Raw genomic sequence first — 19,049 nt, 5'->3', positions numbered from 1 at the left:
GAGGGGCAGCTGGGGCACCATGGCTGCTCTGCACGGCCAGCAGCTGGAGCAAGAGGTGCCCTGCGCCTCCCCTAACCTGGCCCCCACCTGCCTGCAAAGTGAGCTGGAGCCTCTCCTCCAGCCACCTGCTTCCCCCAGCCAGGGAAATTCCTTGAATTTACTTGAAATTTGATTTACGCAGAGGTTGCCCAGGCCACAACCTCCATGTAAATCATGGGTTTACTGTAGTATATGTAAATGGATAGTGTCAAAGGTCTCCTAATGAGACAGGGAATGAAGAACTGCCCTGCCAAACTGTGCAGCTGACTAGCAGTTATGTCTAATGCAAAATATTTAGTAAAGTATGTACTGAGCTCCATGTGGCTGCTTTACAAATTTCAATTAACAGAATAGGTGCTGCTGAAATAGGAACTATCTTTGTAGAATGTGGTTTAAGAGGAGGAGGAGGAGGAGAAGAATGTGAAACATTCTTATAGTTCACTTCTATGAACTGTTTGTCCCATCTGGACAAAGTCTGAGCAGAAACCACTTTTCCCTTAAAGTTATCTTCAAAGGAAATAAACAGGTTATGGTAGGTCTGGAACACTCCTGTCTGTCTGTCTAGCTATCGTGTTAGAGTGTGTCTGTCTGTGCTCCTGTGAGTCCATTTGTTCAAGAATTCTTCCTAAACTATAAGAGCAAGGACCAACAAATTTGGTATGCAGGTTCCTCTTACCCTAACTTAAAACAAGGTCAGGGTTTGGTTGTGCCTAGAAAATGGGAAGTGCTGGGAATGGGGCAGCATGGAAGGGGACGGGGCAGATGTAAGAAGGAGGCAAAAGGAAGGGGAAGAGAGAGGAGATACTGACAGTGGCTACTGAGGGTAGCTGCAGCAACAAGAGCATGGCCAGCAGGATTAGGGTTCTTCCATCTTGCCTGAAACAAAGACCAGATAAGTAGCTCCTCTGTCCCAATCCCAGAGCGTACCCCTTCCCTGTGGAGAGCCTGCAGGGGGGCCCACTGAAGGAGGGGGGAAGCCCCAGGACAGCCTGCAGGCCTCTGGGGAGGGAAGCAGCTGGAAAAGGGGGCAGCCCCTTGAAGCCTGTCCACCCCCGCTGAACATAACTGACACTCAAACCGAGAATGTAAGCGGCTCTGGGCAGGGCACTATGTCTAATGCAGTTGTGTCCCTGCCTTGCTCAAGGAACAACAAAAAATAAACACTGCATTAGTGTAACTAAAGCCTGTCTCATATAATCCTGGTAATGGACAATCTGTAGGCAATGTTAAGTTAAGGATGATGTCTACAGCTCTCACCTGTATGTGTCAGACCTTCATCTCCATGACTTGTACATAAACCCTCTTTTCTTGCACCTCTGCCACTTCTTCTCCCACTAGCAGGACCTCCAGGGGTGCTACGATACTTGTTAGGAAGCTGGTCTAAAATGTCCAAGTCAATATTGCCTTTACTGGTCACGATTTGTGTCTTCTCATCTTCATTTCCATTCCTACTGTTGGCTCTTCCCCGCTCACTTCTGTGACATTTGATTGTCTCATCAATTAGTCCTGGAAAGTCACTCATGCTGTCATCCGACTGCTCTTGTACGCTCACATCTAAATGGTGGTCTGTATCCAGCCAAGAGGGCTTCTGTTTATGGTACTTCTGTGTCACTCGGGAAGGGGACTGTAACCAAGATGGAGTTATACCTGTAGATTCAGATAATTTTCTTCCTGTTAGTTTTTCCATTTGCTCACTCATAGTAAGTTCATCATCAGACTGAACACATTCCATAACTGCTGACTCTGACACATCATTCCTGAGAGTGGTCACAGAGACCGGAGCTGATAACAACTTCAAATCTTCTTCTAATCTAGTCAATTTCTCTTTCCCAAAATTGATGGAATTCGTCATTTCCTCAGAGAGATTTTCTTCGAGGGAAGATTTCCAGGGCACTGAAGCCCAGTCTGGTTCTGGGTATTTTAAATATGAGTCCTCCTTATTGGCTGTGCTATTAACACCATTTGAATTTGGTCTTTCTTGCGTAGAATGTGCAGCGATCTCTTGTCTATTGTCTTTAAGGTCAATTGTAGTGCTGAAATCAGCGGTTAGATCTCCACAGCCTTTTTCTAACTGACCACTGAATACATGGTTCTCATCAATATATAGTTTCACATTCTTTGCACCTATGTCAAGGGCCTAAAGGAAAAAAATAGAAGCATGAACATTTGTACTGTGCTGTCCCAACATCAGATATAACATAATTGAAATATTGACTCCAGAGTGGATACAGAATGTTAGCTATGTTAGTTGAGTTAGTTAGTTTAGTTTAGTTAGTTATGTTATGTTAGATAAACTATGTTAGGTTAGTTATGCTCTGTTAGTTATGTTAGTGTAGTTAGATTAATTAGGTTATTTTAGGGTTAAAACTAACATAACTAAATTAACATAACTAAACTAAACTAACTAAACTAACCTAGCATAACTAAACTAATGAAAGTAACATAAGACTACTAAACTAACCACATATAATTTAACTAACATAACTAAACTAACCTAATATAACTAAACTAGCACAACTAACACAACTAAACTAGCATACATAACTTAAGTAAAATAACTAACCTAAACTAACTTAAGTAACATAAATTAACATGCTAAACTAACAAAATATAATTAAACTAACATATCTAAACTAATGTAACATAACTAAACTAGCATAACTTAATTAAAATAACTACCATCCCTAACCTAAAATAACTAAACTAATTCAAATAACATAACTAAGCTAACATAACAAAATTCAACTAACAATTTAATAACTAAACTAAACTAGCATAACATAAAAAAATTAAACTAGCATAACTGAACTAACTTAAGTAATGTAACTAAACATAACAGAACTAACAAAACAAAAAAGCAGTCAAGTAGCACTTTAAAGACTAACAAAATAATTTATTAGGTGAGCTTATGTGGGACAGACCCACTTCTTCAGATCACTAAACTAACAAATTAATTAATATAACTAAACTAAACTAGCATAACATAACTAACAAAAATTAAATTAAACTAACATAGCTACATAAACTTAAATAACATAACTAACCTAACTAAACCAACATACTAAATTAAACTAACATAACTAACCTAACCTAACCTAACTAAATTTTCTGTAATAGTTGTGTGACGGGTTCTAATAGTGTCTTTCCCACCACTTCTTCTGACCTTCAGTTTCCTGTTATGAAATCCTAGTTCCCTAAACAAACTCAACAATTCCAGTTTCTGGTATAGGGCTTGTTCAAACTGAGCCAGCTTTTTTTCTGGCTTTCACTTAGGATACATTCAAACTCATGGGCAATGTCTACACTAGCATCCCCCTTTCGAAAGGACGATGCTAATGAGACATTTTGGGATATGCTAATGAGGCATTATAATGAATATGCTGTGCCTTGTTAGCATAATGGTGGCCACAGCACTTCATAAGTGCCGCTTTTGATTGTGCACGGCTTGTCTATATGGGGTCCTTTTCAAAAGGACCCTCCATATGTCGAAATCCCCACATTCCTATAAAAACATAAGGGGATTTTAATGTGTGCGGGGTCCTTTCGAAAAGGACCCCTTATACAGACGAGCCGTGCATGATTGAAAACAGCACTTTCGAAGTGCCATGGATGCTGTTATGCTAATGAGGTGCTGCAGATTCACTGCAAGGCCTCATTAGCATATCCCGAAGTGTCTCATTAGCATCCCCCTTTCGAAAGGTGGGGGGTGGGGCTCGTGTAGACACAGCATGGTGTCCACAATGCTAGCTGCTAGACACAGGTGGCTATTTGTCTGGTTGAGTGTGGCTACTTGGTTTGAATAATAAATATATTTTCAGAATATAATGAAGCCACAAACGAAGCCACAGCACAGAGTGTCGTGGAGACACCCACGCTCGAAGCACTGGCATCAACTAGACGTGGTCATCACTAGGTGTAATAACCTCAAAAACGTCCTTCCGACACACAGCTACCATAGCGCTGACTGTGATACAGATCACTCGCTAGTTTGCTCCAAGCTCAAGCTGAGACCCAAGAAGCTGTACTGCTCTAAACCTGCTGGAAGGCTCCGCATTGATGCCAGAAAGACGTCAAACTTGGAGAAAGCTGAAAAGTTCAGAGAGACACTCCAGGAAAATCTGCGCAGCGGCCCTGGGGGCGCCGATGTGACATCCAAATGGCAACATCTGAGGGATACAGTTTACAACACGACCTTGTCGGTGTTTGGAAGAAGAGCTAGAAACGCGAATGACTGGTTCAAAGCTAACTCCGATGAGATGATTCCAGTCAGTGAAAAGAAGTGCTCTGCACTCCTGGAGTACAAACGCTCACCGAGCTAGAGTATCCATAAAGCACTTAAAGCGGCCAGAAGAACAGTACAGCAGACAGCCAGGCACTGTGCCAACAACCACTGGCTGCAGCTGTGCAGCAGCATCCAGACCTGTGCTGACTTTGGTAATCTCAGAGGAATGTACAAGGGTATGAAGAAGGTATTAGGACGCACCCAAAACAAGATGGCACCTCTGAAATCCAAATCTGGTGAAGTCATCGCTGACAAAGCCAAACAGATGGAGCGCTGGGTTGAGCACTACTCCGAGCTGCACTCACATGAGAATGTTGTGGTTGACGCAGCCCTCGATGCCGTCGAGCTCCTACCAGTAATGGACGAACTGGATCAGGAACCAACTGTGGATGAACTGAAGAGAGCCATCGACAGCATTGCAGCAGGAAAGACCCCTGGCCAGGATGGTATACCACCAGAGGCAATCAAGTGTGCCACGGACACACTCCTGGAACCCCTACATGAGCTACTGTGCCTGTGCTGGAAAGAGGGTGAGGTTCCACAGGATATGCGTGACGCTAACATTGTAACGTTGTATAAGAACAAAGGAGACAGAAGCGACTGCAACAACTACCGTGGAATCTCCCTCTTAAGCGTCACTGGTAAACTGTTCGCTCGCGTCATCCTTGGCAGACTCCAGAAGATTCCTGAGAGGGTGTACCCCGAATCACACTGCGGATTCCACGCAGAGAAGTCTACCCTTGACATGGTCTTCTCTCTAAGGCAGCTGCAGGAGAAGTGCAGGGAGCAGAGGAAGCCACTCTACATAGCCTTCACCGACCTGACCAAGGCCTTTGACTTGGTCAGCAGGGATGGTCTGTTCAAACTGCTCCACAAGATAGGTTGTCCTCCACGGTTACTCAAGATGATCCAGTCGTTCCACAAAGACATGAGAGGAACCATCCAATATGACGGCGCATTATTGGATGCTTTCAGAATCAGGAGCGGCGTCAAACAAGGATGTGTGCTTGCTCCGGCATTGTTCGGGATCTTCTTTGCACTCCTCCTGAAGCATGCCTTTGGATCTTCAACAGAGGGCATCTTGCTGCACACAAGATCTGATGGGAAACTGTTTAACCTTGCAAGGCTGAAAGCTAAGTCTAAGGTGCGGGAAGTCCTCATCAGAGACATACTGTTCGCAGACAATATTGCTGTAGTGTCTCACACAGAAGACCATCTTCAAAAACTGCTGGATCGGTTCTCCAAAGCGTGCAAGGACTTTGGGCTTACCATCAGCCTAAAGAGACGAACGTACTCGGTCAGGATGTTGCTGAATTCCCATCAATCAGCATTGACAACTATACGTTAGAGGTCATCCATGAGTTCGTTTACCTCGGGTCCACCATCACTGACACCCTGTCGTTGGACACTGAGCTAAATAGGAGGATCGGAAAAGTGGCCACAACTCTGTCCAGACTCAGCAAGAGAGTGTTGAATAACAACAAGCTGTACACTCACACCAAAATGCAAGTCTACAACGCCTGCATCCTCAGCACCCTCCTTTATGGCAGGAAGACTTGGACCCTGTATGCCCGCCAGGAAAAGAGGCTGAACGTCTTCCACTTGCGCTGCCTCAGGTGCATCCTTGGAATATCATGGAAGGACAGAGTGACCACCACCGCTGTCCTCGAGCAAGCTGGAATCCCAACCATGCACACCCTCCTCAGGCAGCGTCGGCTCTGCTGGCTTGGCCACGTCCACAGGATGAATGATGGAAGGATTCCAAAAGACATCCTGTATGGTGAGCTAGCCTCTGGCAAAAGACCTCCCGGACACCCCCAGTTGCGCTACAAAGATGTCTACAAGAGAGACCTCAGAGAGGCAGACATCGAGCTGGACAACTGGGAAGATCTAGCAGACGACCGCAGCAGATGGAGGCAGGGGTTACACAAGGGCCTTCAGAAGGGCGAGATGAGGATCAGACAGCTAGCAGAGGAGAAGCAAGCACACAGAAAGCACAATAAGGACTTGCCAGACACCCACGACATCTGCAAGAGATGCAGCAAGGACTGTCACTCTCGTGTGGGTCTTCATAGTCACAGTAGACACTGTAAATGAAGTCCTCAATTGAAACTATAAAGGGCACGATACATAGTCTATGCAGACTGAAGGATGCCTACTATATTTTCAGAATAATGTGGCTAGTTTGCTGTAATGGTGGGGGGGGGGTTTCAAATATTTCATGTAGGAAAACAAAGCAGTATATAAGTACATTTGCGACATGTCTGACACATGGTGATAAAAGATCAGTATTATTTGTGCCACAAACAGAAGTCCTTTTCAAAGGGTTCAGAAAAGCCCATTGTATCCACTCTGCTTACACTGTAATATCCTGTAACCCACATTTAATACACACAACAACAAGTATTCCAGAAAATAATTTAAGCTGGTGTTTTATAGTATTTGTTAAGACTCTTCCCTCTCTGGCAGTTTCTATACATTTGTATTGCCATATGCTTATATAAGAACACAGATGAGAGCAAGTCAGAGAGGATAAAGCTTATCTCATTTATAATCCACAACAGAAAATCCTCTTTGACTTCAGTACCTGGGAATTTTCTGAACTGAACATCATAGTGTACTAACCAGAATAATTTCCACAGTGAATTTCAGGCATAGAATCAGTGACCATCTGCCCTGTGATATTTCGTGCAATGATAGAGTATTTAGAAGTTTTAACATGCATACACAGATATCACACGCCAAATTAAAAAAAACAAAAATTACAGGAGCCTGAGCTAGTCTTCATTATAAATCATCTATAAAATAATTAACTGTTCAGACAAATAGTCTTATCTATTCTGATAACGTAACCCAGAGACCTACATATTGAAATGCACTTACCTTTCTGTGTCTCAATTTCTGATTACCAGTAAAGCCACAACAAAGACTCTACACGAAGGTTTTGTTACTCAAATACTAGTAAGTTCTGAAAAAGAACATTGACTTTGCCAATGAAAACACTGTGACTTGCATGTCTACCACTTAGAATTAAGACAACAATATCCCCCAGTAGAAGAGACATCTCTCCAGCTCCTCCTCCTTATTAAAGACAATACCTATATTTATTTCACGCTTTTGGAAGGGAGGTCAAACTGAGTCTTCCTAGATCTAAAGTGAGTGTACACAACAAGGAATTGAGAAGAAAATGCTTACACTAAGAGTCGTCGTGTTGTAATTCCAAATCTTGATTTTAGATATACCAAAGTCACGTGACCGGCTGGGATTGCGGACAACAAAGTAAAGCTGAACCGGCGCATAGAAAGGGCACGTCCATAGGAAGCGTTCCTTGGTGCTCTAAAACATGGACAAGCAGAGATGGTCACTAATGGGATTTTCTTCTCCTGAAGCCAAATAGCTGTGATTAACTCACAGCTCACCAGAAAATAGGAGCAGAAAGCCCAAGTCACAGGAACACCAAATTGACAGACATGACTGCTACAGAGAAAACAAATGAAAAAAAAGCCATAATCCCTGGGGTCCAAACTGTACATTCTACTCTCTGGCTTGCAGAAAAGCATAGAGCAGATGGGCATTTAGATAAAGGTCTGTTGCCTGCTGTGCTTGTGAGAAGTCTGAGCACTCACCAGTGTTCAGACTGACTGTAATGCGTTGTATCTGCAGGGTCAAAACCAGTCCACAGTTTATTTTAATCAAATTAATCAGCTTTGCAAATTGAGGAGGGCGGGGCAAGAAGAGTATGATTTGTGCCCACAGGACACTGAGAAAAAAATTAATGCAATTTCTGAATGTACCTTCTTGGTTTATCCCTTGGGAATAAGAAATTCTTCATTATTTTCATACTGCACATAATTTACCAATCTCCTTTGCATATAGTTTTAGATCTAAAGCTTACAGATATATAGAGATGTGCGCCTGCTGTTTTTGAAGCCTCGTAGAAAAGCACATCATGGACTTGAGTAGACATCTGAGAATGGACACAAGAATGTGGTGCTCACCGTTGCCTGCAATGATCTAATTTCACACGCGCAAAAACTGAGTTTACATCAGAGGTAAGAGAGCAGTGCTGAGTTTTGTCAAAACAATAACTTCCCCCACAGTCACCGAGACACTTGTGTGCTTGTACACTGTCAACAGCTGAGAAAGGAGTAAGAAACAAAGGGCTTCAAAGCAAGGAGGAAAAGGTGGGATGTACTCTGGCAATGAGAAAGAGTGGTATTTTGGCAGGTATAAGTAAAGTTGGGTAAGGGTGTACAAGAATTTTTTGTGAAAAAAGTGTACTTGCTGTGGATTTTTTTTTTTTATTTTAGGTCAAAAACTGAATGCCCAAAACATTTCAGACCCCACTGAACACCCATCAATTTATAAATGCTGAGGCAGTCCCCTGAGGGAGTTATAAATGCCTGCCAGCAGCAATTCCAGGCCCCAGAGCAGAACGGTGAGTGGGCCTGCATGCACAAAGCCATGCCTGTGTGGATGCGGTCTGCCTGACGTTTGGGCAGTGCTATGCTCAGGCTGGCTGTCCAATGAGCTACTAGCTTCATTGCTGGGCATGCTCTCCTGGCATGGCAACGCTTCCTCATGCCTGCCCAGTAGGGTGGCCAATTGTCTAATGGTGCAAATCCAAAGACCCTTGCTCTCCCTCAACCTTTTCCTAAGGTCATGACCATGTCATTCTCCTTCTCCAAGACCCTATCCTCTGGTCACTTCAGCCCCCTACCCCTATCCCTATCACTCACTCTTTCCACCCCTCACTCATATTCACCAGGATGTGGCAGGGATCTGGGGTGCAGAAGGAGGTGCACGGTGAAGGCTCTGGGAGGGAGTTTGGGAATGTAAGTAGGTACAGATTGTGAACCCTGGGAGGAAGTTTGCATGAGGGCTGCAGGCTCTGGCAGAGAAGTGCTTATCTTGGACGGTTCCTGAAAGCAACTGGCATATCCCTCTGGCAGTGGTTCCTAGGCACAGGGAACCAGGCAGTGGTCACATGCCGCTGCCTGCAGGCACTGCCCTGGCAGTTCCCAGTGGCTGCAATTCCTGGCCAATGGGAGGCGTAGAGTCTGTGCTTGCGGCAGAGGCAGCATGCAGAGATGCTGCCCTCCTCCAAGGGCTGCAGAGATTCTGCTGGATGCTTCTGGGAGTGGTGCCTTAGCCTTGCTTTGTTGCCACTAGCAGCAGCAGCTGGGGCACCCAGGCCATTTTAAATTACCAGAGCCCCTGGGCAATTGTCCCTTTCCCCCATCCCACCCTTTCGTAAGTGGGCCTGACATTGTAGTTCAGTTGTCTTACATGCCCTTTCCCCCCTATTTCTGACCAGCTCAGTGTAAGAGGGTTTCCGAGTGGTAGTGGGTTTTAGCAACTTGGGGAATGGGAATCACTGGAGGGATTGTGTGGGCTGACTTTGACCCTTCACATTCCTCCAAAGCACTCCTTTTTCTCCAGACCACCTCATTCTCCTCTTCAAATATTCCCACTCAAGAAACTTCCAGGCTGTTCTGTTCCTGTCTATTGTCTGGAAGAACCCCTCAAACCTGAGCCTCTTTTGTTCCAAGAGGAAGACGCATGTCTTAAAACTTGCCTTTGATCATCTATGCACATAACAGTGTACACACTTTTTTTTTTAAAACACACAGTTGCCACCAAAACAAAACATTATGCTGCACACACAGTTTTCCCACGAGAAGAATATGATAGAAAGATTAAACCACATGTGCTAGATGTTAGCCACATTGCACCCTACCAGAAAACATGTAGTATAAGAACTTACATAGAGTAGAACAAAATAATACAGCTGCTGCATCACACGGATGTTAGGATATTTATTTAGAAATAACAGCTGTTATTTTGAAATAACTATGCTGTGTAGACCTACCCACAGGGAATAGTCCCTATTTCAAAATAAGCCATAACGTGTTCAATGGCTCTATTTTGAAAGGCTCCCTCTGTGTAAACAATGTATTTCAAAATAGCTAAGTGTGCTATTTCAAAATACATTATGTATGTTGCAGCATTATTTTGAACTAGCTGTTTTGCAATAGCTATTCTGGAATAGTTCATTTTGGAGTAAGGCTGCTGTGTAGACATAGCTAAGGAGATAACGGAGAGTTGAGGTCTCCTGCTTTTTGAGCACCAAAACCTGAAAATCTTAACATTCAAAATTCAATTACACAAAGTCATTCATTTCTGTAGTGTTAATTAAATTTTGGTCACACCCACCTTTGACAGAGACTTTCACCAATGATAGCAATAAACTGTACATTACACATATATTCAAAATCGCTGAATAAGTGGTGACATCCAGATTTAAAATTGTTAGAAAGAATATACTTACTGAGGGATCATGAAGTATAAAGAAAGTTATTGAAATAAAGGAGGCACGTAAAGGAGACAGGTAGCATGAGGGCAGCTTACATTCAGGTTTCTATTGACCAGGCAGCAGAGATCTCCTGGAGAGTCAGAATTTCGGATGTCCACATCATGGGGAGACACAAACATCCTGACATCATGCAAATCAAAGAATTCCACTGCTGTCAAACCCACACTGACTTGATTCCCCCAATTGGAGAGGATTTCCATAGTCACATAAATGGCATCCTGTACTTCTGCCTTTGTTTGCAGCTGGTCCTAAAAGAGAGATTGTTTATACACAGAGATTATATATACACAAAAGGGAATACAAGAATGTTACAGTTGCAAAGGCAAGCACTCACAATTTAGGAAACGTCCGAATTAAGATTACCAGGATGTTTATTTTGAACTCCTGTGTATTACAGTAGTCCTGCCCAACATCACACAGGAAGCCTACAAGAAAAAGCAAGGACCAGAACTCAGTCTTCCTAGGATCCAGTCTGATTCAAGCCTTTAAAAACAAGAGAATCTCCTTTCTCTTCTTGCAACTCTCTGCCTCATCCACTTTTGGATTCTGTGCAGTGAGTCAGACAGAAGTGTTCTGTAGAACAAACAGTACGTGAGCTATAGGTAAAAATTGCAGAAAGAGCTAATATTTTGCACCTTCTCATTTCTGAGTGCTTGGCTTTGCAACCATAATGATCATTTAATGTATTGCTGGAATGTAATCCTTAGATTTGTAAAAGAAAAAAAAAACAAAAAAAAACAATAAAAGAATGGTTTCTTACCTTAACTTACCTTGTGGTGCTTTGAGATGTGTTACCCAAATGGATTCTACTCAATGTGAATATGTCCCAAGCAAGTGAGAAAGGATTACTTTGGACAGCAGAATCCATTAGAGCCATGCCTGAACTCTGTATGTCCCCTTCTCCCACCACACACATGAAGCCATAAGAGGTGGAGTAGGCCCAATCATCCTGCAGTTCCTTTAACAATACAGAATCACTGAGAACTGCAACTCTGCAGTAGTAGGGTTAAAGTGTGACTTATGAACCCTAAGTGGACAACAAATCTCAAAGAGCCACTGTTATTGTAGGGTAAGCAGTTATTTCTCCTTCAAGTGACTAATCACTTGGATTCCACGCTTGCTGACTAACAAGCAAAATGGCTGTAGGACAGCTCTACCAAAATGGGTGTCCAATCTGAAAGTATCTTCCAAGAAACAGAAGGTTTTTTTGTAAATGTATGGTCCAAGAGCAATATAACTGCCCTAGCCCTACAGATTTCAGAAACAGGGATTGCTTTGAATAGGAAGCAGAAGCTACCTGAGCTCCAATAGCAGCAATGAAGGGTCCTGTGGCACCTTATAGACTAACAGAAAAGTTTAGAGCATGAGCTTTCGTGAGTTAACTCACTTCTTCAGATGACCAGCATCTGAAGAAGTGAGTTAACTCACGAAACCTCATGCTCTAAACTTTTCTGTTAGTCTATAAGGTGCCACAGGACCCTTCATTGCTGCTACAGATCCAGACTAACACGGCTATCCCTCTGATACCTGAGCTCCAATGTGGTTAGGCTGATTTAAGCTGACTAATTCGCACCCGCATGGCCCCACAATACACTAATATATTTATGGATGACCTGGAACAACAATTCCTCAGCTCTCGTCCCGTATTACCCCTCCTTTACTTACGATACATCCATGGCATCTTTATGATTTGGACCCATGGTATAGAGAGTCTAGAAGAATTCCAGAGACTAACAACTTGCACCCCACCATTAACTTATGCCTCAAGCACTCCAAGCAAGAGATATACTTCACGGACACTATAGTATAAATCAAGGATGGCCTGATCAGGACCACACTCTGCCGGAAACATGCTGACAGCTGTACTTACCTATATTCTTCTTCTAGCTTCCATCCTGCACACACAACAAGATCCATTGTTTACAATCAAGCTCTTAGGTACAATAGCATCTGCTCTGATCCTACTGATAGAGGCCAAAAACTACAAGATCTCTATCAAATATTCATAAACCTGAATTACCCACCAGGAGAAGTAAAAAAACAAATCGACAGGGCCAAACGAATACCCAGAAACCAGCTACTTCAAGATAGGCCCAAAAAAACCAAACAACAGGACACCACTGGTCATTACCTACAGCCCCCAACTCAAACCACTGCAATGTATCATTAAAGACCTACAGCCTATCCTTAATCACGATGCCACACTCCAGAAGGCCCTAGGTGACATGCCTGTTCTCTCCTACAGACAACCTCCCAACCTTATCAGGATTCTCAGCAGCAACCACAGGCTATACTGCAATAATACCAATCCTGGAACTTTGCCTTGCAACAAGCCCCGTTGCCAACTTTGTCCACATATCTATTCTGGAGAAACCATCACTGGACCTAACCAGGTTACTCACAGAATCACGGGCACATTCTCATGTTCCTCAACTAACATCATATACGCCATCATGTGCCAACAATGCCCACATACTATGTACATAGGACAAACAGTAAACACTATTTGACAAAGAATAAATGGACACAAAACAGACATCAGAAAACTTTTAATTCACAAGCCTGTCAGCCAGCACTTTAATGGAGTGGGCTATTCTGCTAATGACCTGAAAGTCTGTGTTTTACTGAAAAGGAACTTGAACGACCACCTGCAGAGAGAAAGTGCAGAACTCTTTTATATTCAAATTTGACGCATTAACATATGGTTTGAACCAGGAGGGCAGTTACCTGGCTCATTATAAGGACTGTTTTACATATTTGCTTTATCTGATTCTTGACTTCCCCACCTCATACCGCCCCTCTGCTCTTCTGGTTTGCCCACCTTGATTACACTTTTTCTGATCTGTCTACCTTGATAACAATTTTTGGTTCTCTGTGCCCTAAATATTGAGTCTGTTCTGGTACAGCTAAGGTCTGCAGAAGCGGGTCTCTCCCATGAAAGCTCACCTCCTAATAAATTATTTTGTTAATCTTTAAAGTGCTACTGGACTGCCTTTTTGTTTTGTTAGAATATAGACTAACACGTCTATCTCTCTGTTATTATCCTTATACTGTTGTAGTCCCACTTAGAAAAGCTTTGAAGATACTGCCTGATCCATAACCATCTCTCCCATGCTATGGTTTTGAGTGGATGTTGTCATGTCAGTACTACATCAAGTGTGTGAAGTTTAGCTTCCCCTAATGTTGAGTAAGTCTTGAGAAAGAAAACTCAGAGATGAATATACTGGTATGCATAGAACTCTGAGACAATTTTGGGTAGGGACTACAATAGATTTTATACAAAGTAAGCCTTTATCACTTAAAATGTCATAATCTGCTGAACTTTATTGTCCTGGTAAAATGCGTGTATTAGTTTTGTATTTAATGTTACAAGATTCTATGACATTGTAGTAAGTTGCTCCAAGATTAACAAAAGCAAGCACAAATCAGATTTTAGAGGTAGACACAATGATACCTCAACCAGGTGTTAAACAGAACCTCTAGTGGCTTTCTGCCTCAAATTGGTCTTAACTGAAAGACTGTCTGGTCCATTTAATCACTTTTGATTTCTTTACAGTCTACTTCATCATTAATATACAATTCTACATTTCACCACATTCATTTTTGCCTTTCCTGAACAACATACACCCTAAAATCTCTGTACTCTAATCATGATTTCTATGCCATCATGTTTCTGTTATGCCTATAATATCCGATTTCACTTCCTGCACCAGTAGATCTAATTTCTCCATTCTGTTTTCCAGGCTCCTCCTTTTGGTGCACAAACACCTTTGTTGTTTTTGCTTGGCTTTGCCCACATTTCTCAGCCAAATGGGTTGTCATTCTACTGCCAGCATTGCCTACCTGACTGATAACTTCATTGGTATTGTCACTGTTTTTCCTCTCGATGACCATTTTCCTACTCAGTACTGATTCGCTCTCATTGGGGACTTGGTCTTTCTTGGAACTGTCTCCTCAGATACAAAGTCTGTTCTCCATATTTTGGAAGTCTTCTCTGTGAGCTCCAACGGGTTCCCCTTCTTAGGAAATACATGCTCTAAGGTTGATGTGTCTCGCTGAACCTGACAAGGGACAGACACACAGGAGACAGACGGGGCGGTGTCCCTAGCCTTTATTTGCTGGAACCTGGGACGAGGCAATGGGATGGATCACTTGATTATGTATTCTATTCATTTCCTCTGAAGCACCTGACAGAAGACAGAAGACTGGGCTAGACCGACCTTTGAACAGGCCCAATAGGGCTGTTCTTTTGTTTTTAAGGATATCTCCTGACCTGGTGCAGAGGATGGTTGCAGGGAATGTTACATCATCAACAGTCTGAGATTCATTTCCTTGTTCTTCCTAGTCCTGGTGTGATGTCCCCCCATGCTTTATGGAAAATGGATTATGGATATAAATATATACAACTCAGAGATGCTTTGGACAAAATGTGGGTTGTAACCTATCATTTTCAATGGTATAATTTGCTGTGTCATTTTTATAGTTAAAGTTATACGTATTGTCTACATATTTGTGTTCCAAATATTTATCTCTGTGAAGATCTCAACAGGAGATGTGGCTACCCTACTGAGAGAGTATGGCTCGGAAGTGGATAGCAGTACTTAGTTATTGCGTGGATGGGGGGGGGCAATCCACATCTGAAGAACTTCGCTATCTACATTCAGGCTGTGTCTACACTACCACCTTCCTTCGAAGGTAGGATGGTAATTAGGGTGTTGGGAGTTTACTAATGAAGTGCTGCCATGCATAGGCAGCACTTCATCAAGCAAATCCACACACACACCCCAGCGGGAACTCTGAAGTTTTAAACTTCGAAGTGCCAGCATGCGTCTACCCGCGGCTCACCTGCTGGTACTTTGAAGTGCTGGGGCATCTCTGAACTACTTTTACTCCGCAAAGTTTATTCTACAGTTAATTCACATGCAGTTCCACATGTTGTAAGGAGAAGTCTGCACAGACACTGGGTTACTTGCACTCACCCACAGGACCGTGGTTTTAATCTTAGTCTATCTATACAACTGTTTTTCACAGATGATATTCACTCTAGGACACCAGTGCTAGTTGGGACCATGTGGAATGGAGGAAGAAGGTTAATGCACAAGACATATTTTTATATAAAATCACAGTATTTGGCTAGCTCTCTCTTGAGTAACAACTAAACTATAGATGAGCTGAGAGGATTCAGCCTTCAGTGAGATGCAGAAAAAGCAGCATTATTGAATTTGTTAACACATGATCAAGGAGGATCAAATCATGACAAATATAATGAAACCACAGAGCTGCATCTGCAGAACAAGAGTCCAATAACTTGTTAACTTGCACAGAAATAGCTTGCATAGTCTGTACTTACTTCCTATGGGGTGGGTCTATGGAGCAACAGTTGCAAGTGATTTTGACAAAGAAAAAAAAAAAGGTTAAATGACAAGCTTTGAAATGATGAAGCAGAGTTTGCACGTGTAATGTAAACATTTAGTTAGGGATCTAAATTCAATGTGCCACTGTACCATTCCATCATCCTAACATATGTGACCATCAGGGTCCATATGGCTCCTTCACACCACAAGAGAGTGAGACACTGGCATTTCAGCAGTCCAAGAAGTCCCATGTTCATAGCAACGCCTGCTCCCTGAGATGTTAAAGTCATGTTTCCTGTGTCCTCTCCCTCAAGGTCATGAGCCATGTACTTTTACATTTTGGTTTCTATAAGATCTGGATGACTGAACAGGTACAAATCTGTTCTTATTGCACTAATCTGTACAAGCCGTATTTCTTACCAGAGAATCTGCCTCTGGTTCTTCAGCAGGTAGGACTTCATGACTGTGGCAGGTAGAACAGCTTTCAATTTCCTGTAGAAGTTTCAAAAGTTTCTTCTGTTGTCTGAAACATAGTTAAATTCTTAGGAAGTTTCTAAACCTTTATTTGCGGAAAAAAATCCAGAGTTGGAGTAAAGGAGAAGATAACTCAGAATGAAAAAAAAAAAATCCAACTCATTCAGGATATTGCAGTTATTTAAAAAAAAAAAAACTATTAGAAGTCCATGAAATTCAGACAAAGATGTACTTAAAAACAATGGAAATGCTGCTTTATTTCTGTCCTTGTATCAACAGCCTTTTTCTCTTTGTTTCCCACATACTTCCTTTGTAAGATGTCCTATTTTTAGATAAACAACTTCTGTAAAGGTTTATTCAGAGAAAGTTAAGTTTAATCACATTTTATAAGTACCTACACAGGAGAAAATACTAGGTACCAGAGTGCTCTTTAACCTACATGTAGGTACTTACATGGGGAACAAATATTTTATACTGGGCTCTTCAATCTAACAGAGAGAGGTATAACATGATCTAAGAGCTTAAAGTTGATGCTAGACAAATTTGGAGTGGAAATAAGGTGTACATTTTTAACAGTCATGGAAATGAACAGTTGGAACTACTGAACAAGGGCTGTAGGGGACACTGGAACTTTTTAAAACAAGATTTTATGCTTTCTAAAAGATATTTTCTAAGAATTATATCAGGGAAATTTTCTGGCCTGTGCTACAGATTCATTGATTCCAAGATCAAAAGGGACCATCGTGACCATCTCATCTGACCTTCTTCAAAAAACTTTATTTCCAATCTGAATTTGTCCTAGCTTCTACTTCATTTTATACTATTCTCTGCTAGACTGAACAGCCCTCTACTGAATATTTTCCCCATGTAGGTACTTGTATGCTGTAATTAGTTTACTCCTCAACCTTCTCTTTGATGAGCTAAACAGATTGAGCTTCTTGTGTCTATTACTATGACACATTTTCTAGTCCTTTAATCAATCACTCATGCTTCTTTTCTGAATCCTCTCCAGTTTATCAACATAGTTCTTGAATTATGAGCACCTGGACTGGACAAACAACAAGAAATCCTGTGGCACCTTATAGACAAACAGATATTTTGGAGCATAAGCTTTTGTGGACAAAGACCCTCTTCATCAGATGCCTGAGGTGCCACAGGACTTCTTGCTGTTCTCGAAGATACAGACTAGCATGGGTACCTCTCTGATACTTGTCACCATGCAAAGAGCTAGATAAAGTATTCCAGCAGTGTTTGCACCAATGCTAAATACAGAGATAAAATAACTTCTCTACTCTTGCTCAAGATTCCTGTTTATGCATGTGAAACTCTCATTGGCTGCTTTGGCCATAATGTTGCACAGCGAAATCATGTGCAGATCCTGCCCCTTCACTCTCACAGTCAAAGAGCCTCCTGTGTGTTGGCTATGGAGACCTGGTCCAGGAGGCATGCACTGTAATGGCCTCCTGGAAGGAGGGTGCTGCACCCAGTTGTCCTCCTCAGATGCAACTGAGCTGAGCTGCTCCCCTCTGAGGCTACGTCTACACGTGAAGCCAACATCGAAATAGGCTATTTCGATGAATAACGTCTACACGTCCTCCAGGGCTGGCAACGTCGACGTTCAACTTCGACGTTGCGCGGCACCACATTGAAATAGGCTCTGCGAGGGTACGTCTACACGCCAAAGTAGCACACATCGAAATAAGGGTGCCAGGCACAGCTGCAGACAGGGTCACAGGGCGGACTCAACAGCAAGCCGCTCCCTTAAAGGGCCCCTCCCAGACACAGTTGCACTAAACAACACAAGATACACAGAGCCGACAACTGGTTGCAGACCCTGTGCCTGCAGCATGGATCCCCAGCTGCCGCAGCAGCAGCCAGAAGCCCTGGGCTAAGGGCTGCTGCCCACGGTGACCATAGAGCCCCGCAGGGGCTGGAGAGAGAGCATCTCTCAACCCCCCAGCTGATGGCCGCCATGGAGGACCCAGCAATTTCGATGTTGCGGGATGCAGATCGTCTACACGGTCCCTACTTCGACGTTGAACGTCGAAGTAGGGCGCTATTCCGATCCCCTCATGAGGTTAGCGACTTCGACGTCTCGCCGCCTAACGTCGAAGTTAACTTCGAAATAGAGCCCGACGCGTGTAGCCGCGACGGGCGCTATTTCGAAGTTAGTGCCGCTACTTCGAAGTAGCGTGCACGTGTAGACACAGCTTGAGTGATTCTGCCACTTGGAACATGTGCAGCAGAGGCAAGGGAGTAAGGTATCCAGAGTAGCTTCTTAATCCTCACCTTGTCAGTGCAGGGTTAATACACCCTGTCTCACATCCTCCTCCCCATAGGGTAGGATTCAGCAGTGGTCCAAACTTCAATTCTTTCCCTCCTGCCCATGAGAAGAAATTGGCACTGGCATAGAATCACAAGACTGGAAAGAGCCTTGAGAGGTCATTAAGTCCAGTCCCCATGCACTCATGGCAGGACCAAGCACCATCTAGATCCATGGTGTCCAACACACTAGCCACACGTG

At 43.0% G+C, this 19,049-nt stretch overlaps 1 protein-coding gene across 3 annotated transcripts in view; it reads right to left on the bottom strand.

Moving 5' to 3' along the window:
* KATNIP (katanin interacting protein) overlaps positions 1-19,049 on the bottom strand; it is a 119,792-nt gene that overhangs the window by 54,685 nt on the left and 46,058 nt on the right. For all 3 annotated transcript variants that reach the window (XM_075010939.1, XM_075010940.1, XM_075010941.1), the window contains exons 11-14: positions 16,472-16,574; positions 10,733-10,945; positions 7,517-7,657; positions 1,297-2,176 (exon numbers count right to left, since the gene is read on the bottom strand). In XM_075010939.1, the coding sequence (XP_074867040.1) occupies positions 1,297-2,176; positions 7,517-7,657; positions 10,733-10,945; positions 16,472-16,574 (1,337 nt within the window). The remainder of the gene's footprint in view (positions 1-1,296; positions 2,177-7,516; positions 7,658-10,732; positions 10,946-16,471; positions 16,575-19,049) is intronic.

The sequence above is a fragment of the Carettochelys insculpta genome, chromosome 16 (genome assembly GCF_033958435.1).
Source record: "Carettochelys insculpta isolate YL-2023 chromosome 16, ASM3395843v1, whole genome shotgun sequence".
In the NCBI taxonomy this organism is placed as follows: Eukaryota; Metazoa; Chordata; order Testudines; family Carettochelyidae; genus Carettochelys; species Carettochelys insculpta.
Note: the sequence above shows the minus strand (reverse complement) of the source record. Positions and strands in the feature narration are given on the sequence as shown.